Source organism: Leptodactylus fuscus, chromosome 3 (genome assembly GCF_031893055.1).
Source record: "Leptodactylus fuscus isolate aLepFus1 chromosome 3, aLepFus1.hap2, whole genome shotgun sequence".
Taxonomy (NCBI): domain Eukaryota; kingdom Metazoa; phylum Chordata; class Amphibia; order Anura; family Leptodactylidae; genus Leptodactylus; species Leptodactylus fuscus.
The window spans coordinates 194,955,087-194,978,553 of record NC_134267.1 but is presented as its reverse complement, the minus strand read 5'-3'; the positions used below and the strand labels follow the sequence as shown (position 1 = coordinate 194,978,553).

At 40.9% G+C, this 23,467-nt stretch overlaps 1 protein-coding gene across 2 annotated transcripts in view; it reads right to left on the bottom strand.

The window, feature by feature from the left end:
• Nucleotides 1–17,084, bottom strand: part of LOC142198137 (calcium-binding protein 39) — a 31,626-nt gene extending 14,542 nt beyond the window's left edge. The window contains exons 1-3 of one of the 2 annotated variants that reach the window (XM_075268998.1): nt 16,749–17,084; nt 10,229–10,306; nt 6,879–7,030 (exon numbers count right to left, since the gene is read on the bottom strand). In XM_075268998.1, the coding sequence (XP_075125099.1) occupies nt 6,879–6,992 (114 nt within the window). In that variant the 5' untranslated portion in view covers nt 6,993–7,030; nt 10,229–10,306; nt 16,749–17,084. The remainder of the gene's footprint in view (nt 1–6,878; nt 7,031–10,228; nt 10,307–16,748) is intronic. The other variant, XM_075268999.1, reaches the window with a different exon arrangement.
• Nucleotides 17,085–23,467: the final 6,383 nt, after the last annotated feature.

The following is a 23,467-nucleotide window of genomic DNA, read 5'->3' as shown; positions in this document are numbered from 1 at the left end:
AGACAATCGATGACAGAGAAGAGTCCCTGCTGTGGCCATTCCACATAAGTAAATAGGGAGCACGAAGTAGAGACCAGCGGTGCAACCGGGCAGTGGGAGATCAGGGTTTCGCCAGCTCTCCTGTCTCCTCTCCCCTCTGCCTCCTAGTTTCAGTGATAAGTTAGTGGGTGGCTTTAATCTATGTGATGTACAGCTCAGGCCAGCAGCATGCACCCGAGATGAAACTTTACAGTAACCTTAGATTTACATACAGTGATCAGCATTGTTCTAGCCTGCAGAGTTGACAGAAGGTTCTACTAGCCATCAATAACAGAATAGAGGTGGCCAGGACAGGGGCTGACAACACCAGAGCTGGGCTGAAACCTAGGCAACGAGCTGTATATACTGTGGACATATACTGTGTGGCATCTAACAAACTGAGCAAGAGAGATAAAGCAATGCATTGGGTAAAACACTTCAGTTAGCTTAAAGGGGTTGTCCCATGAAAACCATCCTATCTATACTGCTAGTTTATGTGGATTTAAAGCTTAGTTCCCATGTAAATAACATGTGGCTTATTTTGGCACCGGAAAAAAAACGCATCCTAATTAGGAAGCATTTTTTGACCTTGGTACGCTTTTTGTGGAGCGTTTTTTTTGTAAAAACCGCTTCCAGGTGGTTTTCCCATCCTTTAAGAGAACGGGCCACAAAAAATGTGTCACATTTTTTTACCGCGCTGTAAAAAACGCTTCCCATTCAATGCTATTGCTTTCTTCAGGCGGAAAGCCACTGGGCTTATCTGCTCATTTCCCAAGTGATGTAGCTGACCAGCAACAGAGCTCCTCAGATAGGGGAGGGAGGAGGTGAGTGCTCCGGGATTACTGTGCTGTCTATCTTCAGCTTTTCCACTTATCAGCCGCTTTAATTGAATTTGGCTGATAAGGGCTGAGATAAGGAGTCTGGTACCTCTGTATGTAATGCAAACTGACTCAAATCCAGCTCTGCTACATCAGTTTCTATATCAGTTTTATACTGTGGTAATGCATTTACAACCAATCCCTCATTACTACTGCAAACATAGCAGATAGCAGAGCAAGTGAAACCCTGCCCACCAATGTGCCGAGAAATCCAGGAAGTGAAGAGAGCACAGAGCCTGGAGGCTGCAGAACAAGGGTTATGGGAATAACCCTTTAAGCCTAAAGCCATAAGCTTTATATATTGTATGAAGTGATTATTTTTTTGTAATGTATCTTTTTTGTCTGTACTTTACCCCTAAAATTTGTAAAGGGCTGTGGTATATGTTGGTGCTATATAAATAGAATGTATTATTATTATATGACCATCCTGGAGACAGGAATATCCCTTTATGTATGACTTTTATTTAACAACCAGGAAAACTTTTTAGTGACCTTTATGACTGTGCTCTGTGATCCTGAGAAAGAGAGGGACGATTGAGTGTCTAATAATACGGTTGAGACGTGTTCCATGACCTGAACATTTTGTTAGTCGATTACAAGTCTCAATATGTAGAGGCTAGCAGGTGACTATATAATCACAAATCTACAAATCCTCATAAGGACTAAACATTTTAATCAGGATTAGAAAGGATTTTTAGTGAAATAATAACAGTTTTCCGTTCTCTCTTGATGTCACTATGGCCGAGGACCCCAGGGGACCCCTGACCCTATGTTCAGCCATAAGTTTTGACACCTAGTATCTTGATTAAGATGTAGTATGCAATTTTATAAGGTGTTGCTCTGCTGTGGCTGAATGGTCTTCATGATCACCTTTACTAAATACCATGGGCAAGGTTTAGGCTGTCCATAGATCCTCATCTACAGCTGTGTATGTGTTCTTAGTGGTACAAGGGGAGAAAAGCACTGACAGGCACCTGGAGGTAACCTATCTACACTAAAGAGCAAAAGGATTGGGCATGCTGAAATCCTTATTTCCAAATGTCAGGACACTCTCATATACATTATGTGGTCAGCTGACCCTAAATATCACATGTATGAGCAGCTTCTAGACACAAATACACTGCTATCAAGAGAGAATATTATACCTCTGGTTGAATAGGAACGTAGCTGAGAAATAAATGAACCTACTGCAGAAAACTTATTAAAAATGACACTCTGTATTCATCAACTGACTCGAGGCACGCCTGAATTTTTGGCATGGGTTATAGTAAGTTTGTTATGTTTGCCTTGGTCTCCAACCACTTTCTTAATAAGTGGCAAAGGGGGCACAAAATAAATAATGTGCAGATCTTTGGGGAATAAAAGGGACAGTGCACCAAAGCGCCTCATCTTAAAAAAATTCTTCTACAGTAAATCCCCCCAACTGTGTGCAAGTGGTCACAATAGCCGAATGGTGTCGAGTTGTTTCTGGGAGAAGTGGTGATGTTCTAGGTCTAGGTGTCACCATGAATACACTATATGTGAGTCAGTATTTCCACTGTCACTCACTGATCTAACCATACACGAAGATTTCCCCCTTCTTTCTTTTTCACAACAGTGTAAAAATTTGAGGTTGGAAAGAGAAAAAGAAAAACCTACAATAAATAGCGAGAGACTAGATCCCTCACACCATGGTTCCTCATTCGAATACTAGCATAACTTATATGATAGCTGAAGTTACCCATTCATCCATGTAGTTGATTAAAAAGTTACTGAAAAAGAATGGAAACTGCTGAATACAACAATGGGTTACACCTTACAGATAAAAATACCGTATGCATTACTCATTTTCCAGTGCAATGGCCCAAACAGAGTTGTGGCTTCTCATATAGAGCTTTAGGCTAAGACCCCAAGCAGCAGTCCTCAGCCAAAAATCACTATGGGAAAATAGTGGCGGAAACACACAGCGTTTTTTTCCGCAGGATTTTTCATAGAAAGTCCGCAAAGTTTTCCTTTGTGGACTTTCTGCTTCAATTATAGTTATATGGAAACCGCCAGCATTTCCGTACTTATAATTGACAGGGTGCGATTTACAAAAGCATGTCGGCTGCAGATATTTTCCTGGAAAGCTGTGTATGGGATTAGCCAGAATCCTGTTCACTTTGCAGTTACTGTAAAATACTGCATATTTTTCTGTGGTGTGTACGCTACGTAGGGCCTCTGCCTTAAAGGGGGTTTCTGGCTCCAAATCTTATTTTCATACCGATAACGTTTCAGACCTTGGCAGATCACATACTGATGACTTATAATGTGGAAAGGTCATCAGTATGAAAAAGAAAACCCCTTTAAACACCCACTTCAACTTCTGGAGTAGTCACAGTACCCCTTTAGTTTATAAACTGCCTAATGGTCTTCTCAAACAAGATGGTCTTTTGCAAAAAATCCAGAGGGGCTGTAAACCTCCAAAGAGTACAGATTCCCCTGCTCATTGGGAGGCAGAAGCATGTATACTGATCTCAGATAATATATCCTTTAGAAAATCTCATGAGGACATTTCAAGTGTGACTTAAAGGGAGTCCATTACCAGAATAGAAGCACAGTAAGAAAGCTATGGTTCATGCAAATACAATGTTTTTTAGTTTGTGCTTCTGGTAGGTGACACTGTTGCAAAGATATTAGCTTACTTCCCGACATACTTATAAGCTATTTGGTACAATGAAGGTGTCACCATTGTTCTCGTCACACCAATAAGCTACCTCATGGCCATGACAGAGCCAGCATTATACATGTCAAACACAAAACAGAGGGAGAGATGTAGGAATTGGGCTTTGACAAGTATAGTGCTTTGGTGTGATGAATTCAAAGGTGACGCCCTTGATGCACCAAACAGTTCAACAGCATCTCAGTGCAATGGAGGCTCTGATGGATAGCAGAAAAAATGTACTATTCACCAAGCCCAGCAATCTGACTGTGCTTATAGTTCTCTGATTCCTGCTAAATAACCCTGACAAAAATGACATGATGTGCCTGGTATGAGACCATACCACTTTCTTTTTCTATAGTAAGCATCTATAAATGACAGTACTGTAATAAATCACAGAAGCTGCTGAATGTAATTATTTCTAGAATGAATCCATCAGTTGTTTCCCTTCAGCACCACAGACATTACAATTTGTACCTACTGCAGGTTGTATCGCTTCCTTTAATGAAGACGATGACATCATCACACAAACTTAGCAGCACAGATACAGTCTCAGTATGCCACCATGGCCGAGTGTGTTCATTATTTGTACTATTGTGAACCCACCATTCACCATCAAGGTTTAGTGGCAGATATGTGTGCATGTTAATGGAAACCGTGATTAAGATACACATGATGTCCCGGTGTGGTCATGGGATCACTACTGCAGAGCAGCCGCAGGCTTAAAGCGAACCTGGAAGGTAATTTAATGAGTGCAGGATAAGAAAGAAGAATAGATATGATATATAAGTTCATATGAAAGAGGGAGAGAAGCTGAGCTCTGTTATATATAGCTTTATATGATAGAGGTAGAGAAGCTGAGCTCTGTGATATATACACTCACCGGCCACTTTATTAGGTACACCTGTCCAACTGCTCGTTAACACTTAATTTCTAATCAGCCAATCACATGGCGGCAACTCAGTGCATTTAGGCATGTAGACATGGTCAAGACAATCTCCTGCAGTTCAAACCGAGCATCAGTATGGGGAAGAAAGGTGATTTGAGTGCCTTTGAACGTGGCATGGTTGTTGGTGCCAGAAGGGCTGGTCTGAGTATTTCAGAAACTGCTGATCTACTGGGATTTTCACGCACAACCATCTCTAGGGTTTACAGAGAATGGTCCGAAAAAGAAAAAACATCCAGTGAGCGGCAGTTCTGTGGGCGGAAATGCGTTGTTGATGCCAGAGGTCAGAGGAGAATGGCCAGACTGGTTCGAGCTGATAGAAAGGCAACAGTGACTCAAATAGCCACCCGTTACAACCAAGGTAGCCAGAAGAGCATCTCTGAACGCCGCACAGTACGTCGAACTTTGAGGCAGATGGGCTACAGCAGCAGAAGACCACACCGGGTGCCACTCCTTTCAGCTAAGAACAGGAAACTGAGGCTACAATTTGCACAAGCTCATCGAAATTGGACAATTGAAGATTGGAAAAACGTTGCTTGGTCTGACGAGTCTCGATTTCTGCTGCGACATTCGGATGGTAGGGTCAGAATTTGGCGTCAACAACATGAAAGCATGGATCCATCCTGCCTTGTATCAACGGTTCAGGCTGGTGGTGGTGGTGTCATGGTGTGGGGAATATTTTCTTGGCACTCTTTGGGCCCCTTGGTACCAATTGAGCATCGTTGCAACGCCAAAGCCTACCTGAGTATTGTTGCTGACCATGTCCTTCCCTTTATGACCACAATGTACCCAACATCTGATGGCTACTTTCAGCAGGATAATGCGCCATGTCATAAAGCTGGAATCATCTCAGACTGGTTTCTTGAACATGACAATGAGTTCACTGTACTCCAATGGCCTCCACAGTCACCAGATCTCAATCCAATAGAGCATCTTTGGGATGTGGTGGAACGGGAGATTCGCATCATGGATGTGCAGCCGACAAATCTGCGGCAACTGTGTAATGCCATCATGTCAATATGGACCAAAATCTCTGAGGAATGCTTCCAGCACCTTGTTGAATCTATGCCACGAAGAATTGAGGCAGTTCTGAAGGCAAAAGGGGGTCCAACCCGTTACTAGCATGGTGTACCTAATAAAGTGGCCGGTGAGTGTAGCTTTATATGATAGAGAGAGAGAAGCTGAGCTCTGTGATATATAGGGTTATATGATAGAGGAGAGAAGCTGAGCTCTGAGATATATAGGGTTATATGATAGAAGGAGAGAAGCTGAGCTCTGTGATTTATAGGTCCGCCTGAAGATTTTGGAGCAGGAGTTCTAAGTAAAAGAAGAAAATCCTTAGAGGACTCTGAGGAAAAACTGTAAGGGTAAGTTCACAGGTATTTTTTTTTTTGCAGGTGGATTTTGACACAGAATCCGCATCAAAATCCACCTGCAAAAATGGCTCCCATTGACTACAATGGGAGCCGCTCGCTTTTTTTTTTCCTGCTAGCTAGAAGCGGCAACAAGAAGTGAGATGCCCTACCTTGCTGCAGATTCCGCACATGATTCAGCCAGTAGCCGTAGGCTTGAGTCATGCTTCTGTGTAGGCCCATTCATTTGGGCCTAATCAGGAACGGGATGCCGCAATACAATGTTGATGCTGCATCGGTATCCAGTGGCAGCTAGCCGCACAGAATGTTCACAAGCCGGAAAAGGTTTCCGCAAGATACCCCAAGAGGCCTACTTACCCCACATGAGTGTCTATACACAGAAGGCTGACAATCACTGTGTAAGGTCAGGATAAGAAGGCCTTTCACTGTCTCTTCTAAGAGTCCAGTCAGTATTTAAGCCTATGTGACACGTGTGCCAAAAGTGTATTCTACCAACAGCACAGACACACTGATTTTCTGAATGAGATGTGCCAGTCACTTTTATGGAAAATTGCTATATTTTGTATTGGGTTTAAACAGTGAAATGCAGACAAAGCAGATATCTGTATGTTGTCTTTTCACTGACCCATTTTACAGCCCTAGAAACCTATAGATCAGAGATGTTCGCTTATCTCTCTATTATACCCTGCCAGCTCTCACACAGTACTACAGAAACCACCTAACTTTGCACATGAGGTTTTAGATTCTACAAGTTCATAAAGCGTACATTACATTTTATTTCTAGTGTCCTCCTCTAATAATCCGATAGCGAAATATAAATCTAGTAACTGAACAATGCATAACAATAGCACAATAGAGGTAAACGGAACACCTAAAATAAATTCTACACGTTCTCATGTTATTATATCCATTAACAGATTTCAGGACACATTCCATCTCTATCTGCAATGAAGCCAGAGTAGAAGACATGAGAGTTACAGTACCTTCTCTGCTTTCTTGTCCGAGATGTCCTGCTTCTCCAGTACTGCTATGCTTTCCTTCAGGTTCTTCACTATGTCTGCAGGAGACTTGTGGGACTTCCCAAAGGGAAATGGCATGTTTGCTAAGATAACACTGCTTTACAGTCCCGTACCTCCTGAAGGTAAAAACACACAGACACAAGTATCAGCAGCCGCTCTGGGAAAGTTAGAAGCCGACAACCTTCTGGGCTCCCGCTTTCTACATTATTGCTATCAAAACAAGTTACTTCAGAACGCCCATTAAGAAAAATGCCGATTCTTTATATCATCTCAAGTGGTTCCCCTCTATGCAGAGCTCTGGAGTTGGAAGGCCAAACCACCGACTCAGACTTCTCAATTTTAACACAGCCTGACTGACTTAAATGTGCGACAGCCATGGTCGGACAAACACAGTGAATATCCTCTAATTCACCAAAAAAAAAAAAAAAAAGTGACTGAAGTCCTAGGAAAGTAAATGTGTAAAACTATTTAATCTAATTATACAATATTAAAAATTGTATAATATAATTAAAAATTAGGATTCATTTTTATTTTAAAGCCAGAATCAAGGAACTTTTTCTGACTTCATCCAAAATTGGACCCGACTCAGACTCCTTCACTACAGCCCAGCCTCGATGGTAGGCTTTTAAAGCATGGTTGACAGATATCGGAATAGAGCAAGGTTAATCTATCAAAATAATGAATACTGAAGCTTAGTAAATGTTGCACTTTATTTACTCCAATAGCATGCGCCAGCAAACTCTAGCTATAAAGCTAGTATGTACAAACAATGCCAATTGTAGAAAGCGTCACGCGATATATCAGTGCAAATATACCAAATGTGTACAAAACTTTAAACAGACGTATCTGGATGAGTCACGTTAAGATCTTGTTCACACAGTATAGTTATTGGTACGCATTTTCAGCCAAAATGGGGCTGTATGCAAGAAACAACAAAAACACAAGAGTTAGGGAAACGCTGACATCAAATACTGATCCCTTTACATTTGCTGCACAAACAACAAATGAGGGTCTGTAATATTGATCTGTATTATAGCTTTGTATAAAGAGTGTAAAGCTGTCATGGCAATGAAGCATGCTACTGGTGATGGATTAGCTTCTCAAAATAAGTGACATATCTTCTATGTCGCCTCATGAACCTCATCAGGAGCATGCCCAGGCGTTGTAGGGAGGTCATGCCGGCACGTGGAGGCCACACACTACCCAGCCTCATTTTGACATGTTTTAAGGGCATTACATCAAAATTGGATCAACCTTTAGTGTGTTTTTCCACTTTAATTTTGGGGGTGACTCCAAATCCAGGCCTCCATTGGTTAATACATTTGATTTACATTGATGATTTTTGTGTGATTTTGTTATCATCACATTCGACTTTTGACAGAACAAAGTATTCAATAAGAATATTTCATTTATTCAGATCTAGGATGTGTTATTTGAGTGTTCCCTTTATTTTTTTGAGCAGTGTATATACGCATATACGTGTGTATTTTTCTACCTATATAGGTACTGGCTTGTCTGGTGATCAGGGCCAGCCCCCACCTCCTCCTGACTGCTCTGGCAGTCAATAAAGTTTAGAAAATTCTGCATTTTTCAGTCATTCATAGTGAGTGCGGCCAAAAACTGATGTTATATACACAACGAATGCGACATGTTCAGTTCTAGTAAGGTCCAGTAAGGTTATAACCGAGACTATGTTGCTCAAAATTCTGCAAAAAGGTAGGAAATTCTTATGTGGTCTCAATCAGAAAATTTCATTTCAGCACATTTTTCATCTAATGATATAGATATATCTGAAAAACCCTTTTCATTTCTTTATCTCTCCCCTACTTAGCACTGTCAGTAGTTTAAGGGGGCACCCTGCTGGTAAACTCCCTTTAACTGACAGTTGATTACAGAGAAATATGCAAGACATTTGTATTTGGGGAAATGCAGAGGCTTTGAAGTTATGTAACATGAACGTCTGGCCCTCATGCGGAATAGTCTGCGTTCTATACTGGTCAGGCAGAGTGAAAATAAAGAGTTGCTCAGTGGATTAAATTGGTGGATGACTCTCATCTTTATATAAAGCCGATCCATGTGCACGTTCTAAAAATATGACATCACTGGTGTGAATGCCGGAGGCAACAGCTAGGTTATCTACTTATGTCTGCAGATGGAATTGAGTGCTTGTAGAAAACATGACACAGAGGAGGCCAAGGATCCTTCCTTTACCTCTAAAAAATATCTTTAAAAGACTCAAATTCTTATCAGTCTTTTCTCTTATTTTGCCTCCTTCCAGTCTGTTGAGACTTTAAGAGGTCTTTGGTTTTTGTTGGACAAGTTGCAAGGCTTTGTTATAGGGTGTGTATGTATATCAATGACTAGGTTCACATCTGTGTGGAGTCTCTACTGCAGATTTCACCAAAATCGGAGAGAACAGTCCTGCACAGAGGACTTTTCATTTCCCGTATAAAAACTGTGGTGGCGGTCTAACACCTGGGAGCCCAACAGATAAGCCGTTCGCAGAGGCATTGTGGTTCAGTGTAGAGACTGCAACACTCACCCGAACGTTATGGTCTCTTGAAACAGGTGAACTGTAGAGGTCCGGGGTGTTAGACCCCAGGCCATTAGATACTTATAATCTATCCTAAGGATAGGTCATTCATAGTTCAGTCCACTAATGCCTCCTTAAAGTCCTCAAATGTTAACCTTCCTTTTTGTAACTCTTTTGAAGGATACTACAAGCAAACTCAGAGTGGAAAGGGATAACAAAGGAAAACAAAGCCATAAAAAGACTTCATTGTATACAGAATATCTTATCTGGAACTAAACAAATACTAAGCTCAAACAGTATAAAGTATCACAAACTGGTTTATCTATAAAGTTGGCAGTTCAACCCCCTGAAGCTGTTTTCTGAATGACTTGTGGTTAATGGTTGGTCTGTGAGGGCTACTGTCTTGGACAACAATGCCATAAACTGCAATGATAAATTACTTATCAATCTCTGCCATGATCTGTGGCTTAGTCTGAGCTTCCAATGATTCGGCATGAACAACTATTCAACTACAATACCTGATAACCAACTATAAAGGCCATATTAGACGGCCCATGAACAGCCATTAGACAAACCATGAACAAACTAGACAACATATACTACTGTATTGTGGCTAGACCTTACAGCGATTCATCATCTAACACATATTCTGAATATTATCAAGCTTTATGTGCATTAAAAATGTATTTCAGGATTAAAGTAGTTTACTTTTATTGCTAAAATAATGTATGTGTTAGATGTGTAAATGGAGAGGGCAAATAAGACGTAACATGCACTGTACCTGTAGTTATACTTGATGTCCCAATAGTTGGGTGGGTAGCCAGCCTCCGCAGGACTCAGAAGCAGCTGAGAAGCCAACCTACAGAACATAAAGAATTAAGTGTCTTAGATCTTTATATAGAACACAATGTGACATCTACAATCACAGAAGAATTAATCATCCCCAAATCTAACAAGTGCAAGAAAAAAAAAACATGCGAAGTTTGTTGGGTCTTAAAAGTGAATCTAAGGCCACACTGGTCGGGCCCACTGCAGACATTGGTTGGTTTTAAGGCCACGAGCCTGGCTTTCAATTTCTGTACTCCAAAGGTGGAAAAGAGCGGCTGAATAAACAGCAATAATTCACAAGCTGCATGTTCAAAATCTGCAGCACAGGACGCTTTGGGCTATGGCTTTGGGCTAGTGTGTGGATGGGATTAGTTACTGTACTTTACAGGGGATCGCTGTGGCTGATTTCTCTCTGCCTAAAGTTGGTATCATGCATCCATATTATGGCCAAACCTTCATCCCTTCTGCTCCGAATAAACTAAACTTCAATTTCCTCATATTCGAGACCTAATTTTCTTGCATAATGGGCTCCGTCCCCCTCCTATAACTAAGTGACAGCTTTCTCCAGATTACTCTTCATAGAGAAAGCCGTCAGGTTTTGGCCACAACTCCAGTGGCTCATCCTAGATAAAGCTAGGAGTCAGTATCCAAGTACCGTATAATGTAGAGTCCGTTAAATATGGCCCCCAAACGGGAATAAGCTTTGAGACATAGCATTACCAATGTGCTGAAAAAGTGAAGGACGTCAACACTTACAATACAATAAGTCATTAGAACCAGCACAAAATCCATCTACACAACTTATGCAACAAAAAAAGCCCCCAAAACTCAATATATTTTATTTTTTTTATTTATTTATTTTTTTTTTTAATGTAGATTGTGAGCCCCATATAGGGATCACAATTTACATTTTTTTCCCTATCAGTATGTCTTTGTAGAATGGGAGGAAATCCACACAAACACGGGGAGAACATACAAACTCCTTGCAGATGTTGTTCCTGGTGGGATTCGAACCCAGCGCTGCAAGGCCAGGACCCTCACTGACTATCCTTGGAGTCCTATTAGGATTTACAGATTCCAAATCCTATAACCCTATATATGAGAGAGCTCAGCTTCTCTCCCTCCATCATATCCTGCACTTAGACAGGACATCACCTGACAGGTTCACTTTAACTGTGGAAACAAAAAGCAGCAGCCATTGTAGCCAAGAATGAGTGTACTGGGGATATTTACAAAGCCCTGCACAACTATCAGCACTAACATAGTAATATTTTACATTATTACACTGGTCATTCTAATTTTACACGTGGGAAAGGGCATGGTTAGCATGTCAAGCTTATGTATACCAGAATTATTAAATGCAACCTAATAAAAAGTTGCAAAATAAGTCCATATCTGACTCCAGTAAAGGGATATTGTAGAAAGAGGAGTCAAGACATACATGCTAGGCTACATGCACAAGAACATGTGCATAATGACAAACATTTATAATGCTCTTTTCTCACCAAGGGACACAAAGCACAGGGAGCATTGTTGAGTAGGGGAGTTAGTGGCTGCTATAAAGGTGCTTATCCCCAACACCCACAAGGGTCAGTCGCTTTAGAGGAGGCCAATTTACCTGTCAGTATACTTTTGGGATGTAGGATGTAGCTGGTGCACCTGGTGGAAACCCACGCATACAGATAGAGAACATACCAACTCCACACATATGTTGCCCTTGGATGGATTAGAACCAAGGTCCCCAACCAATGCTACCCACTGAGTCAATGTATAGCATAGAAGGGTCCATAGGAAAACCGGCATGGTCGGCACATGGATATCAGTGTTTCATCCATGTCTTCAACTGTTAGCCGCAGCCACAAAGAAGAATAGAATAGTCCTGATTTTTGCCCAATATTCACTGCCCATACAGACTCATAATAATACACAGACGTGTCTATGGCGCCACAGAGAATAATGGGTCAATAACGGAGAAAGTACACAATTGAGTGCGTGGGATGTTAAAGACATATTTAACAGAACCTAAATTTAATAAATCCAATGTAAACTATGGCAAAGCAAACCGACTTTCTTCTCATGATAAATTCCCCCACTACACACACGTATTCTAGTGAGGGCTATGCATTAAGTAGTATTACTGTATATCACTAGAAAGTTCACTGTTACCAGGCATAAATATTACTATCTATAGAGAAAGGCAAAGAGTCAAAAGGCAATATACAGTAAAAGTTCTTTTAAAGAGTAAAACTTGGAAAAACAAATATATGCATTAAAGGGATTGTCTAGGAAGTTTCATTTTACTGACAGACTATAGTAAAGACAGCTCAAATAGCAAACCAGCTGTGAATATAGTAGAGGCCGAAGGGGGCAGAGTGACCCAGAATCCTGGTGCTGTTTTCATTGATGTGACCTGAGATCAGAACCAGCCCATGGCCCCCAAGAATCCAGCCTGAAAATAATCCTTGGAGCAATTAAATAAAGTGGAACTCCCTGTACAACCCCTTTAATGCTTGGTCTGGTACCAAGACAGAAGACGACGAATCTGCAAAAAGAGTGAATGCAAGAGGAGGCATAAACTGCAAGTAAAGGTTCTCCATTCACAGACAGTCCTAGAAGATGTTTATTATAAGCATGAGCTCAGCTATTACTCACCCCATAATATATATCTATAACAGGATACTACTCTATATTTGGTACACAAGTCAGTAAGGCGAGTGTACACCAGGGTTATGCAAATAACAGGAACCAGGTAGTTAACGTGTCTACAAATTCAATATGGTCTCCTAGATTTTTAATTTGTTTTATATGAATATCTACAGTATACAACCGTGCTCATAATAGTATGGAAGTCAGTACCTACCAGGAGATAATACCTATTATTTATTGCTCTCAGATCTTTCTCCGTGACCACTTTTTAGCTCAACTTCATTAGAAAAGAGCTAGAATTTGTCGATGTAGTTTAGTTAGAGTGCTTGGGCTGAGACCTGCCCCCCACCTTACTATTGGTTCAGGCTGATGCTCTGTCTCCTCCTTCAGCTGTATCTTGTATAGCACAAGTTTTTCATAGGCTCACCAGTGAGTCAGTGCGTGGAGGGCTGATGTATATTATAGAAAACAAAATATATTCCAGTCCGCACTCCTGAGATGTCCTTTTTCTTAAAATTTAACTTTTAATTTTCCATATGTAAAAATGGGTAAATATAATACATACAAAACAACGTGACGGTGAAGACACAAAAAGTGTTTTAAAATCCCATTATTCAAGACCTGGCTGGTAAAGCGTACCCGGAAACGCGTCAGCCAGGTCTTGAATAATGGGATTTTAAAACACTTTTTGTGTCTTCACCGTCACGTTGTTTTGTATGTATTATATTTACCCATTTTTACATATGGAAAATTAAAAGTTAAATTTTAAGAAAAAGGACATCTCAGGAGTGCGGACTGGAATATATTTTGTGTTATACGTGCTGTCGATTGCCCCAGGAGTCCGGGATCTTTCTGGCCGTGCACCCTGAAGATTGGATCATTATATGGAAATCTGGTGAGCCACTACTTTATTTTTATTTTTTCATTCTATGAATATTATAGAAAAATAACAATAAAAATCATAAGAGGAAGCCTGGACATGAACTAGCTGAATCTTGATCCAAAAATATCTCCCTATTATATATAGCACTTTTCTTCTATCTTACACACACCATCTACTGCATAACTTCTGACCTTTACAGTTATGTAAAAGTGATCAATAAATTACCAATAAGGACAGTAGATGGCTAACAGTTCATGTCAACAATGTGACTTTATTCCAAGGGTAACATGAACAGCACCACTAGAATGCAAGGACCTTAAGGTGGTCAAAATACAACTTTAAGATGCTCATATGCATAAGAGCAAAGAGCCACGCTTTGAAATTCAATATGCCCAATCCTTTCCCCAGACATAAGCAGCTACTAGAGGTGTCCGACAATGCCCCCCTAATTCAGAGGACATGCATATCTTTGGAGCTTTGAGTGGAATACTTGTCGACCAAACAGATATTTACTATGATGAGTATCCAAAGGAGGGCAACTTTTCTAACCACAGAAGGCTTGTTATCAGGTTGCCCCAGAAGACGATCTACATAATCTAGCAATATTATAAAATGAGTTTGTGATCCTTCTGCCCTATAGCTGGCTATACACTTAAAACAAACAAATTACAGCTTTCGCTCCTGTTACCCCGATACACATGCCAAAAGAGCTTGTGTTCTTAACTAGGACAGGGTACTAAGTCACTACCAGATATCTCCCCCATCATCTTGGAGAACTTGAAATGGCTGGGTCATGGAGTAGAGAGGCCACCCATTCACAGATTCAGTTTGGCTGACATTTTATCATTGGCTTTCAAGTGTCATTATTTTGCCTGTGTTGTACAAGTCTCCAAAGACCAAAGTTACAACAGTACAATAGTTTTGAAGTAGAACCTGCACTCCAACTGATGGGAGATACATGCGGAGGACCTATCTAAGTCTAGTCACAATTGGCAAGAAATCTACCACGCTCTCAATGCGTCAGTAAATTTTTATCAATACAATTTCAGACAAATAAATAAGGGCCAATGTGATAGAAGGAGATAAGGCGATAACATAACTGCACAGGTAAATGCACAATAATAATATACCATCCGGGAGCTGTGGAAAGCTTCATGACACTGCAATGACTGCCAAGTGAGAATGTCACTCAGCATTTGTTACCTGAGAAGGCAACTGACTCAGACACAGCGCAACAAAATGTTCAATGATGTCATATAGGTCAATAACTTGTGGACTTATATGTAAAGGCAATGTTTCATTTTAGGGTTTAGTGTTTAATTGTTGCAGTGCGTTTCAGCCTAAGTACACACAACATTCATATTTGTAGCTGTAAAATTGTATGGCACATCCTTAGGATATGCCATAAGTGTCTTATACGGGTTGTTGGATGAACTGTGTGCTTTGGGTGGGATCAGCTGACCATCCCACGTGATAAGCTGATTATATACATTAGATATATAAAGACTTATTACTGTAAAAACTGAAAATACTGAAGTACCGAAGGTGTAATAATAGCCTATAGGAGGAATCAAAGCAAAACATATAAAATGGGAAGTTTCATGCATTGCATAACAACGTTTAGCTGATACACTAGATGTTGCATCACAAAGTGGATGAAAGAAATACACCGTATAACTGACCGGTTTCTCAATATTGTTGGTGTAATGGGAGTATTACATATAAACATAGTATAAAGACACGGTATGACATGTTATACTGCACCGCAACAGGTATAAGGTATATGAGAACACTATAGGTATGCATTATATACCAGAATATACATGCATGCATATTATTCAATAGGGCAGGTTTAGATTAAGTTTTTGATGCAGTTTTTCAACCCAAAACCGGAAATAGGTTCAAAAGTAGAGGGAAATACAAAGGAATGACTTACACAGATTCCTGCTGGATCCACATTTAATAATGCTGTCTATAGGCATCAACCTTATATTCACAAGACGCGCCACATTCCTCACAGTACCTTTCTAGAAGTAAGACCTGTTCCATTTTTTAAGCCAACTTTTACTTGTCTTGTTTGCTTTTGTACCATAAAAATCAGGCTCATCATCATTTAATCTGAGACATTTTAAGACTCAACATGAACAATCCTCCTTGTCTAAAGACTTTTGTACTGTTACAAGACACAAGCATCTGTATCTTTAGCACAAAATAGCAATACATTTGTCAGAACTCATTTGTGCTAAGTAGAAGGTGCTGGAATTCTAGCACAGGGGCTTATAAATGTAGACCTCTGTGTGTGAAGCCTCTGCACACCTATTGTCTATTATCTTGTAGATTAGGCTGACTGCAATGCTCTTCAATGGCAGGAGTAGACCGCAACCTGTGACTTTACAGCTGGAGGAAACTACAAACCCCATTACCCCTAAACTCTAAGCTGCAGGATGCAAATAACAAGTCACTGTCCTGTGAGGTGACATTAGGACTCGTCTCCATGATCCCTACTTTATCTCGCAGATATACAACTATAACCTTTACCAGCAGTCTGCTCCTTGTCACTTTCTAACTAGATGGGACTACAAACATCATCACACTGATTCACTAACATTTTGGCCTAGACTATACAGCAACTTGAATACCAGGACAATGTGCAGGCAGAGATGGCTGCTGCATACAAATATACTGACTCTATGTGATGAGAGTCAATAGAGCATCAATCATATCATACAATGTAAATCCTTCAATCATATAGCTTTGGGTATTAGTTGCTCTGTAGTCCATGTCTTAAAGGGCCAGAAACGAGACAGTTAGGTGACCTGGGCCATCTAGTAGAAGCAGTAATGTAATCCAGGTCCTAAAACGCAGGGAGGAGCACTGCTAGACAATAATACACACAGAGGGGACTTGGAAACGCATGACCAGCGCAGCCGCCCAGGATACTCACAGATGACCTAGTGGGCACCAGACACAGGGACACTCCCTCTGCCGGGCTCCCTGCTCTCAGTGTGGGGCTTCTACCTGGCTCTTGTCGCTCTGCTGACGGGTCACTACACAGGATTCCTTTCTTCTCCGCTCCTTCCCAGGGCTTTTGTCCTCTCCAGTCACTTCCGGGGTGTCTAGAATTCCGTGACACTGTTGCAGTGCCACTCCTTTCCTGTCACTCCCGGGTGTCTATGGTGAAGGGTCACTCCGGGGGTCTCTGTTCTTTCTCACGGGTCACTCCGGGCGGCTCCTCCCGTCTCTATGGTGTTCTCGGTCCCAGAGGGATCACTTCCGGCGCTTCGGATGACGTCACTTGCACGGCGACAACCAAGGAACTGGAGAGTTAGCGGAGATAAAACTCTATAGTAAAGAAGACTAGAACGGTCTGTGTAGTGTTCCGCTAGTTTAGGGGCTCCCCCATGTGGTGGCGTCATGAATTACACCTGAGAGTGTACATGTGGTGGGTGTTGTCCTGTAGAGTATGACACATAAGCTGGACGTGTAACTTGTGAGGGGCAGGGGGTTAGTGAGGACGTGTTCTGCAACACACAGGGAGGAGGAGACTAGTAGCCAAGTGTGAGGTGGCCATAGCTGGAGGTATTGTCTCCTGCACCAACATTCCAGCTCTAGTGCAAACCTATGAGATCTGCAGGTCTTTTAGGAAATAAGGTTCACATTGCCTCGTGTCTATGACAGACCTCCCAATGGTCACACAGACAACTTCTGCAGCTTGCACAGTTTTTGCATCAAGCCATGCTCCTAACCAGGGCCAGAATAAAGGATTTCCCCATACCTAAGTGTGTAAGCAATTCAATGTTAAACATTTTTGCAAAAATAAGTAATGCGAAATCTTGCAGATTTTTAGAGATTTTCTGTGAGAGTGTTTGTCAATGGATACGACCGTAACTGCAGGAACCTTCTATAGGCTGAGGTTTCACGCTGTGGATACGCAGCTTCTTTTGTTGCAGATTTTGCTGTGGGGGGTTTTTTTTGAGCCAAACCAAGGAGTGACTACAAAAGGAATGGGAAATATATAGGAAGTTCTTATACACCTATAGAGATGAGAGAACTCTAGTTTCGAATACCTCGCTCCATAGGAATGAATGGAAGTGGCCGGCTGCCGGCGCTTCACCCCTTGCTGTTCAACCGCTCCCATTCTATTCCTATGGTAGCGAGGTATTCGAAACTCTATACATCTACCTTCTGCCCAATCCACTGATGACTTTTGTTCAAAACACTGCAACAAAATCTGCAACTAAAGGGGCCACATGGTGGCTTAGTGGTTAGCACTGCAGCCTTGCAGTGCTAACCACTAAGCCTGGAGCTCTGGTGCTCAAATCCCACCAAGGGCATAAAACCACCTGCAAGGAATTTGTATGTTCTCCCTGTTTTTGCATGGATTTCCATCCCATATTCCAAAGACATACTTATAGGGAAAAATTTACATTGTCAGGTCTATGTGGGGCTCACAATCTACATTAAAAAATAAATAAATCTGCAACTAAAAAAAGCTGCGTGTCTGCAACGTGGGGAAGTGAGGCACTTGTTAGATACTCATCCTAGATTTCTTATTGTGGTCAGGTTATCAGGCAGGGTAACGACATGGAAGAGAATATAACCCGGCCACAATAAGAAAGTTTTTGATTATCTGACAAGTTTCAGACCATAAAAGTTTATATTTTAAGTCTCTGTAGGGGTTAAAAAAAACACTCCTCAAATTGGACAACCTCTTTAACCCATACTTATTATGTAGATATCTGGAAGCGAAGGCAGTAAAAATGCCCTGCTAAAAATGTTTACCTGGTCACAACCCTTTTGGGCATGACATGCCGCCTTTATGTAGTGTGTCACTATTGCTTTTCTGATTTGGACACAAAATTTGCTGGTCATGCCCCTTTTCGTGATGTGACTGGCACATACAGTGTTGACATCACATATAACAGGACGAGGTGACAAGTATTCTTCAATCAGACAGTTGCTAAGCACCAGAACTTTTACCCCGTGAGCTTTATGACATGTATGGTGTATAAGGTTGTTTTCCATGCTGTAATGCATCTAAATGATGAGTATTAATTAATTAAAAATCAGGTGATTTATGGACCCAGCACTAATACACGTCAGTCACATGGATACAGACTACAAACCATCTGTTTTGGTACCAGGGTTGAACTTGTTTTACAATGGAATGTGCTATTTAACTATAGTCCAGAGCTACAGAAAAGGGATTGTCCCACAATAAATAACATTTGGTCCCAATTTGCATTGTGCAATGTCTGTATATGAGAAAAACTCTATGAATTCAATGGTTTTATAGATCAGATTATAATACAAATAACATCTTAGAACTTATAAATACAATATTATCAGTTAAACAACACATAAATTACATTATTTATTTAAAATGCAGAAGTGTGTGAAAATGAAGTCCATCTTTATAAAAGAAGTTTTGGCAGTTTGCTGGTCTGGAGTTTTCTGGTGTATGCTAACAAAATGCCAAGGAGGAACAACAGTAAGGGCTAGTTCACACGTGAACTGCCCGCGCGGGTTTTGACACAGAGAGAGCCGCGCCGAGCCGCGTCTCTCTCTTGTCAAAACCCGCCCGCCGCGACCATCGCTGTTGCGGCTTAACCCTCTGCTGTCGGCTCAAATGAATGAGCCGACATAGGAGGGAGCTGCCGGGGGCGGAAGCCGCGCGGCTGAGCCTGTGCGGCTTCCGCCTGAAGAAAGGACATGTCCTTTCTTTTCTCCGCTAGCGGCAGCCCGCCGCTAGCGGAGAAAAGAAGCCCGGCGGTCTCCATAGACCACCATTATAAGGGGAGGTTTTGGACGCGAAATCCGCTGTCAAAAACCTCCCCTTATACTCACGTGTGAACCTTTCCTAACAATGATCTTTAAGAAGCAACTGTTGCTGCCCAGCAATCTGCTAAGGGTTATCAGGTCATTACCAAACAATTTGAAGTCCTTCAGAAAGATTAATCACAAGTGCAAAACACACAGTTTACAATCCTCCCAGGAATAGACATCGTAGCAAATTCACCCTATGTGCAGAGAAATATAATATAGAGAGATACAATGGTCAGAGAAATTGCAAAAAACCCAAAAGCTACATCTAAGGGCCCCTTCACACGGAGTATATGCTCACTGATTCTGAACGTGTAACACGTTCCGAATCAGTGGCGTTAAAACAGATCCCGGCATACCTGCGCTCCCCATAGAAATGAATGGGCTGCTTTTTTCCCTATTGCTTTCAATGTCATACGCGAATACCGAATGCATTAAAAAGTGGTGAGCAATGAAACCACAGGGACCCCATAGACTATAATGGGGTCCGTGTGTTTTCTGTGCAGTGACTGCATGAGTCATGCGGAGAGAAAAGTACTTCAAGTGGCAGTACTTCAACCCGACTCACGATCAAAGCCGGTGTTAGGGGGGGGGGAGAAATAAACAATTGTCTAGAGTCTCCATCTCCAAAGGGGCCCCTTGTATCCAAAGCACCAAACTTGTGGCCTGATGAAACGGATCAGGGGCTCCTCTTACAATTGTATCAGTATGCTGTGCACGCTTGTACTATTGAAATGTATGACAAAACAGGAAGCTTCAGAGTCCATGTTCTGCCATAGAAGACTCAGCACATGTGACGTGATCATATCATTGTATTGTGCTACTTGTGCCGGACTAGAAGAGGAAGACTCCGGCTGCTCCACTCAAGGGGGTTGGGATAAGGAGAGTATAGAGATTTTTTTTATTTTTTTTTACAAAAAGTAAAAGGACATAGATATATGAAACAGGGACATACTGCATAAGGAGGAACTATTAATAATAAGGCTGGAGTAACTATTACTTACAAAAAGGGGGCTATTTATAAAGAGGAACTATAATTATTATTAATAATATTATTAATATTATTATTATTATTAATAAGGCTGGAGGAACAGTACTTTAGAAGGGTGGCTATTTGTATGGAACTATTATTAATAAAACCAGCAGAGGGTCTATTAGTAATAAGATGGGGGCTATTATTAATAATACGGATACTCTTATTTATAAAAAGAGATTGTTATTTATAGGGGGCTATTACTGATTAGTGTGCTATTATTTTTCAGAGGGGACTATTATTTATAAGGGGGAATATTACTAATACAGGGGGGCTATTATTTATAGGCAGGGGCTATTATTTATAAGAGGGCACTATAATAACTCATAAGATGGTCATTTCCATTGTGTATTTTATTATTACTGTTTGGGGGCAGAAAGGGGGTATTATTAAATCACTTTTTTAGTGGATCTGATTTTTATTAGGGTAAAAGTGAGGGCACTATTACCCCATGTGTTGGCCGGATTTACCAGCCTGAACATTATGCCGGCAGAGGGTCTCCTATGTATTATAGTGACATAGTGTCCTGTAGTGAACATAGTATGAGAGTAGATAACTATAATGCTGGGAGTCCCGGTATAAACTTGGTGTGTGAATGCGGTGTTACTTTTACTTTATTGTGCTGTACTATTGTCTTTGTGTCACTATGTAGTGGTAATGGAGATAGCCACAGTGTGGAGGTTTTTTACTATCTAAGACTTGTATATTGATTATTTTTGATACTAGTGTAGTTATATGTTTTTTTTGCAGCAGTTGTCTGTATAGTGGTAATATTTCTCCCCATGTAGCAGTATTATATTAAAACTCTAACTTTTTTTTTTGTTACACTGAGTTTTTAAGACCATAACACGGAAATGCAGGACTGCTTTCGGAATTGAGTCAATATAGTGGTGTTATTGGTATATTTGCATTTGCACTTTTAATTTTGCCCAGGGCCACCCTTTGTCTAAAACTGGCCCTGCTCTCAATGGAAAGCTGGATATCAGTTCTGGTACATAGATGTGGGCCTAAAATAGTAAGAGACCAGTCAGGGGCTTTATTAAGACTGGTGTACAGAAAGTCAGTCTCAATAAATTCCACCATTGACTCTGCTCAGTGAATAGAGCTAATATATCATCACTATAACCAGGCTGGTGTTATGCCTGTAACCAGTAGAGGGGGTACTTTGAAAGCAAAATATGATGATAGAGAACTCAATGGAAATAGCAGTCTTAGAAGGCTGTAATAGCTATTTAAAGCATCGTACAGTATTTCTAGAATTAAAAAATAGCTTGTATTATCATTTCTTGCCACCATATGCCTCCCTTCCTGCTGTTGCTAACCTGTACTGCGGTGGCTGGGTTATCAACAGGATTAGTCTCCTTTCCCTGCTGGCAGCTGACAATGTAGTCTTTTTTTACTGCCCCTGCAGAAACAGTCTCCTCCGCTATACGTCTATATTACTGCAAAGTCTCTGCTCTTTCCCTGACAAGCAGGACGGGAATGCCTTCTATTGGCTGCTGTACAGTGACCTGATGCTATCACTGTGCAGAGAACTTGCTGTGAGGAGAGTGACTGAGCATGTGCGCCCACCAGCACTCACCTCAGTAAGTGGATGTGCAAGTTACTATACACATTGAACACCAGGTGACACCATACTATGTCTATGAATGCAACTATTTCTGAAATGATGTTTGACATGTAAATTGAAAATTGTTTTTCTGGAGATATATCAGCCCCAGGTTTCTGACATGTGTGTGGTCCAGGGCAGATCTGGAGTAGGCCTCAGCCCAGGTGTAGATCCTTGGCTCATTACTGGGCAAGAAAAAGGCTGCAGCTCTTGCACTCCAGTTAAGTTCCATGGGATGAAAGGAGGTGCATAGTTCTCTCCTGTAACCCTGAGTCCGGTGAAATTATATTGCGTCTGTTTTGATCAAGTGGCTGGAAGTAAGCCACACGTATAGTTAGGGTATCCATTCTGTTTAGCTAGTGGCTCAGACGAGCAGGTTTTTATTTTGTTTTTGCCTGAAGTTAAGGCTGTATTTTGTTTTGCGCATTTGTGCCTGAAGTCAAGCTTTATTTATTTACCTGTTTTTTCTAAATAAACATTTTGTGTCCCTGTCTTGACTGTTTGGGTCCGCACCACTGCTTCTACCGAGCTAACTTCTCTACAGTATATACACACAACATACATACACAGATGGAAGTATTAAGATTATGAAAATGCAACAATCCATCATGTCAAAAAAAAAGAAGAAAATGGGCATCTTGTGTTTCTTTCTTATTGGTGTACTTATTGGTGTTCTTTCTTCAAAAGATCAAAAAGGGACATGTAAATGGGAATTCCCATTGTACACATTTATGGTATATCCACAGGCCCATAATACTGTTCTATGTATCTCTATAATCTATCTATCTATCTATCTATCTATCTATCTATCTATCTATCTATCTATCTATCTATCTATCTATCTATCTCTATAATATATCTATCTATCTGTTGTCTGTCTATCTATCTATCTATCTATCTATCTATCTATCTATCTATCTATCTATCTATCTATCTATCTATCTATCTCTATAATCTATCTATCTATCTATCTATCTATCTATCTATCTATCTATCTATCTATCTATCTATCTATCTATCTATCTATCTATCTGGTTTGTTGTAGTTTCGTGCCCCAAAGATCACTTTGTTCATTCTGCGTCTCCCTCTTGAAAAAGTGGGCATAGTGGGGTAGGGCAGGGACACCTTGACCTTAGTAACTTATTTTACATCAAATCTATTTCAATTCTGGCACATGGGACTGCCTCTGGTTTATTAA